This window comes from Arachis hypogaea, chromosome 5, assembly GCF_003086295.3.
Source record: "Arachis hypogaea cultivar Tifrunner chromosome 5, arahy.Tifrunner.gnm2.J5K5, whole genome shotgun sequence".
In the NCBI taxonomy this organism is placed as follows: Eukaryota; Viridiplantae; Streptophyta; class Magnoliopsida; order Fabales; family Fabaceae; genus Arachis; species Arachis hypogaea.
This window is the reverse complement of record NC_092040.1, coordinates 90,248,991-90,254,775: the sequence shown is the minus strand read 5'-3', so window position 1 is coordinate 90,254,775 and position 5,785 is coordinate 90,248,991. Positions and strand designations below refer to the sequence as shown.

Here is a 5,785-nt window from a genome sequence, read left to right as displayed (position 1 = left end):
TTTAAACATCTAAGTTCATCGTTTTCATATCCAGAAGCTTTGTTTAAAGAGATGATTTCGGAGTGAGGATGAGAATGATACAGGCACGAGGGACCACTTAGATTTGGTTCAATTCCATCACTTTCCATCAAATAAAAATGTTAAATTCTCTCTTTTCATGTGTTCAGACCCAAATGTGAATGGTTGCGGCGTTTGGTCCCATTATTTTAATAATTTTTGCAATTAATCATAGTAATAATGTTTGATTATCACTTAATTAGTAATAGAGTTTTCCAAACTCATCAACCTGCAATCTCAGCTTTTATGGCGCGGATTCGCTCTTAAGTTCTGTTTTCTTTTCCTCCAAAGATTCTAACTGAGCGGACAAAGACTTCTCAACCATATCGACTTCCCTGTCTTCATTTGGCACTTCCTTTTGACCATTATCAATTCTTTCTGGGAAATGAGTATGACAAATGTCTGCTTGATTTTCATTACAACCTATGACTTCTGTATTTGATTCCCCTTAGAATAACAGAAGCTTGTTTTCTCCTTTCAAGACTAATATCTTCAGAAACTAGAGGTTCCAACGAACCATTGACTTGATCACCAAAAGTGCTTTTTTCACCCAGTTGTTCTCTCTTGTCCTTTCCAGCTGATGCACTGATATTTGACTCCTGAGAGGAGGAAATGAGATGGTAAGATAAAAGATTAACAGTTTCAAATGTCTAATTTGCAGAAAAAAGGGTTAAAATTTCCTTTATTGTGGATCCTTTTATACTGATCCAAGGAAGATTGCCACTTCTATATGCTTCTACCAAGCAAGTTGGTACATTTGAACATCATACTAAGTAATTCAAGAATATTTACCGAATTTGAATTCTCCATCACATATATTCTTTCAATCCCATGGCTTTCTAGTAAATGTTTGTCCCGGGTTGTAACGATGACTCTAGTTCCACGGCCAAACCAATCAGGTTTTCCAGCAAGAGCTTGTAATTGTTCTATCTTGTCAACATCATCTAGAATCAAAAGGGTCTTCTTCTTTTGTTGGAGCCAGTGCTGTATTGTTGAAATTCCATGTTCAATGTTTCTTGATTTGAGATTCTTCCTTTCGAAAATGTTGGAAAGAAGTATGTTTTGAAGATGTACTAAACCATGCTTATATGAATTTTCTCTCACATTTTCAAGAAAACATATACTTTCAAAACCATTAGCAATCAAATGATAAATTGCATGAGCTATAGTTGTTTTGCCTGATCCGGCATTTCCATAAATCCCTACCATGTGGACACCATCATAGCCGTCGGAGAATAGTAGCGACTTTACTTCTGACACTTGAGACTCTAATCCAATTGGATAATCAGCATGTAAAGAGACACGTTTAATCTCCCTTAACACTACTTCAACGATCTTCCCAATAAACTCGTGTTCATATTTATTCCTGCTCAATACATAAGACAACTTCATGTGCTAAGTCATACCTATTTGAAATTGTAGTTATTGGACAAATAAAGGAATAGTGAAAAAGATGGTAAGGTACCCTTCGAAAACAAAGCCAGTAAAATTAGCTGCTCGATGCAAAGCCCGTTTCCACTTTTGGACTTTTGATGGGTCATCTGAACTTTTCCTCATGTTTAGCTATCGCTTCCCCATAACTACCTGTCTGATGTCGCACATCATTGTGACTTACATCATAGAAAACCGGAAAAACTATCTGGCCATCAGACTCTTGGCACTCAGGGCGGAACTTAGTTCAGACAAAGGGTCATGGTCCCCAAACTTTTATTAAAAAAATCAGCAATACTTTTTTAAAAAATAAAAAATAGTTAAGTTGGCTCAAATATTTTACTATAACTTAAAATATCAAAGTTCAATCTTTATCTCTTGTTTTTATTGTACAATAGTTTTTAGTTTTAAATATTCAAAACATATTGGATTTAGACTGAATTGAGTGTATTCGCATTTCGCAACTCTCTATTCAATAAGCAACACTCCCTCAAACTTTGAGTTCAAATATAAAAAATTAAGTATTTTTTATTTATATAATTTAATATTATTTTATAATTGACTGTTTATTTAATTTTATTTTTTATATGATAAAAATATTAGAATATTCAATAAGTATTGATATTATCGTATTTGTATAAATTAATAAAAAAATTTAATAAAAATTATAAATTTTAATATTTGTTCTTCTAACTTTTTTTTACATATTTTGTAGGATATATATTCAAATTTTTATATAAAATAATCATGAAAAATTAAAGAATTGATGCATTTTTTAATAGGAAGGTTAATATTTAAGAAGGAGAAAGTGAGATACAACCTTCAAAAGTTCAAAGAGTTACATCTAATTAGTTTGACCTTAATTTTTTGAAACTAGATTATGGAAAAATGCTTCAAATTTAGTAATATCACCCAAATCAGAGAGATAGGGTTAGACGAGTTTATCTTAAATGGAATGTATATCAAAAATATATGGACAATTATTTTCTATCTGCCCCAAAATTTTATTTCAAGTCCAAGATCTTGACAAGTTCATCCAAGCAATAAGTAGAATCAGCATAATTCTCAGAGAACACAATGATGGCTATTCTGGAACCTTTAATTGCCTCAATAAGTGTTCTTGATATATCATTCCCCCTGTGGAGTCCTACATCATCCATGAAAGTGTGGATTTTCTTGTCACGGAGAGCTTTAAAGAGACTGCCAGTAAAACGATAGCGTATCACAGCCTCTAAAGTTGAGGAACACATGGTGTTGGTATTGCCGTGAGACAGAAAACGATGATAACGAATCGTAGGAAGCTTGCACTCTGGACTCTGCTCTGATTGGTAGATTGTCTTCTTTAATAATCGCCAAAACCTGTTTAGTGATCCTCTCAATAAATTCGTGTTCAAATTCATCCCTGCACAATAACAGCCCAAGAAGATTAGAAGAAAACAATTGCATAAAACGAAGAAAGAGTTGTACGGTACGGTACCCTTTGAAATGCAAGCCGGATAAATTGGCTGCGTCACGAAGAGCGGCTCTCCATATTGGCTCTTTATCCTTGAACCGCTCGTCGTGCACAGCCATGGCTTCCCATAGCTACCTCTCTGATGCCGCACATCACCGGGATCCACGACGTTGAGAGCACTCCAATAACTTGACAAGTTCCCTCAGCAAGAAATCAATTTCAGCATAATGCTGGGAGAACACGATGATGGCAATCCTGGAGCTTTCAATTGCCCGAGCAAATGTTTGCTGGATTTTCTTGCCACTAACAAGATCCTCGAGATCCATGAAGGTGCGGATTTCCTTTTCACAAAAAGCTCTGTGGAGATAGCCAGTGAAACCGTAGCGAGTTTCATCGCCTCTGAAGTTGAGGAAGACATCGAATTCCCACTCGCTGTCCCTGATGGAAGGAAAAGAAGAAGCGTGGGAAACTTGAGGAGCCGCCATGGGAGCTAGGTGTTAGTGTGAGGGTGGTGTTTAATTTGAAGCTCGAAAATCATTGAACTAGTTAATGAAGATAATGCTTGATCAGTTAAAGTGAGTCAACAAAACAAATGTTTTTAAATACAGTTAAGTAACCAATTAGTAATTACTTATGGAAGCCACTTTCTCATTTCCTGTTAACCATGGTGGTCAATGTAGAACCTATGCACAATTACTCAAGAGGGGGGTGAATTGAGTAATGCAACAACAATGAATCTTTTTACGAAATTTAAAGACAATATACAAAAGTGTTATTGTACTAGTATTTTTCCAAGAGCTTAACTCAATTGCTAAGCATTTATAAGGAGCTTTTACTTTCCAATAGACACCAACTCAAATAAATTGATCAAGCTTTTCACCAATCGGACTTAAGCCACTCCTTAAGTACTTACGAAGCTACTTTTCGATCACAATTTATTTGCTCAAAAGTAAAAGACAATAATATTGAAGAGATGAGTTTGGAGAGATGCAAACGCTATTTAGAGTGGTTCGGCACAATCCTTGTCCTACGTCCACTTTCTTTCTCAATCGCAATTGAGAAGTTCCACTATTGCCAAGCTTCAAGGTGCTCGCGCAAAACCTTTTACAATCCGAGTCCTTAGTTTCTAACACCTCACGGTATATGATCACCACTCGTATACTAACCCACTCCACTTAGAGATACCTTCTCTAAGATTTGCCTTGAGTACTTAGTATACCTCTTTGGTATCCTCACCGACTATAGTGTTTATAACTCTTGACTCAACCTTGGAGATCACACTCCAATTTACAAGGTGTACAAGAAAACAATTCTCAGAGAATTGTTGAGATGAAATGAGTACTCTCTAGAAGAGTGTATGATTACAAGTTTAGCACTATTGAACCAATTGATATTGCTCTCTCAAATTGTGTATTATATTACTTTAAAAATGTGTAGAATGAAAGAATATGAACAAGATAGTTTCCAAATACTCAAAATCATGAAATAAGGCTTCAATCCATCCATTTATAGAATTCCCAAACCTTAGAAACGTTGGAAAATTAATGGGATGGAGCATTTATGTCAAAACTAGCCGTTTTTTATATTTTTGAATTATTTGCATCGATGCATAACACTTTGCATCGATGCAAATGTGTCTTTGATGCTGAAATTTGAATTTTCAGCTAGGTTGCATCGATGCAAACATCTTTGCATCGATGCAACAAGTCGTTGCATGCTTTGCATCGATGCAAGATGAGTGTGCATCGATGCAAACCTTAAAGAATGGCTTAAAATCACTTCAAAATGCTTAGGATTGATCTCAAACTTGTTGGAGTCAATTCCTATGCTTTTGTACCTTTGAAAACAAGTTTTTAAACCATTTGGCTAGCATCGAATTTGCCAAAACATTTTGTGAGTGTGTGTTGAGAGATTTAGCAATTGGTTCTTAACAAGAAGTTACCTAAGTCCTAAGACACTATACTTGTCTTCAAATGTTGTGGACTTGAGTTTCTTGTTGTTGTTGTGTTGCTTTCAACTCTTCATTCCTCAACGTTGAATGTTGGTTGATCTTTCAATCATGCTTGTTCATTCAAGTTGTTTGTTGGTTTGTCTTTCATGTCGTTTGTTGGTTTGTCATTCATCAAAACCTACGAATACAAACTTCGCATACAAGCAACATGATTTACAATTTCCCCCTTTTTGATAATGACAAACCAATTTTGAGGATATGCATTTATAAATGATTTTGAAAGCAACAATAATGCACTTTGTTTTATAGAAAGCTTTAGAGAAGACTTCACAAAAAAAATTTTGTAGGAGTTCCCCCTAAATATGTGCATTTGTTCCCTTAAAGATTTAGATATCAAAGTTTTTGCTTAGCGGAAGTCTTTTTGAAATCATTGTTTCGCAAACTTGTTTCTTCTTTTCAAATCCTCAAACTTCTCTTCCTTTTTCAAAAGTTCAAAACTTCAAATATCCTCAAACTTTTCTTCCCCCTTTTGACATTATCAAAAAGAAGGGAGTTTAAAATGTGTCATAGAAGCATGCATAAAACAATGAATTTTTTTTTTAAATTTAATTTCTCTATTAATCTCAAGGATGAGATATTCCCCATTTCAAAAAGAATTTGATTTCCTTTTTTTTATATATAATAAGCATGCATAATTCCCCCTAAAATATATCAAGACATGCATATTAACTTAAAATAGGGGTACCAAGCCTATTTTGAGTTATTCACCAAACAAGCATACAAGCATTAATCATTAAACAAAATTATGAAGGAAATATCAAAGTATTTAAACCATAATAGAAATCCTTAACTTACTAGGAGTTAGTTTAACAATTCATATAATCAAATAAGCA

The 5,785-nt window shown here is 34.4% G+C and overlaps 1 protein-coding gene and 1 long non-coding RNA gene across 2 annotated transcripts; both read right to left on the bottom strand.

Annotated features, from left to right (window-relative positions):
• Positions 1-473: 473 nt before the first annotated feature.
• On the bottom strand, positions 474-1,614 carry LOC112803713 (disease resistance protein RPV1-like). The gene is made up of 3 exons (XM_025847190.1): positions 1,523-1,614; positions 850-1,423; positions 474-656 (listed from the first exon to the last, which is right to left on the bottom strand). The coding sequence occupies exons 1-3, from the start codon at positions 1,612-1,614 to the stop codon at positions 474-476; spliced, it is 849 nt and encodes a 282-aa protein (XP_025702975.1).
• An 814-nt stretch (positions 1,615-2,428) lies between these two features.
• LOC112801826 (uncharacterized) lies at positions 2,429-3,510 on the bottom strand. Its single transcript, XR_011882236.1, has 2 exons — positions 2,966-3,510; positions 2,429-2,890 (listed from the first exon to the last, which is right to left on the bottom strand). It is a non-coding gene; the product is annotated as an uncharacterized lncRNA (long non-coding RNA).
• Positions 3,511-5,785: the final 2,275 nt, after the last annotated feature.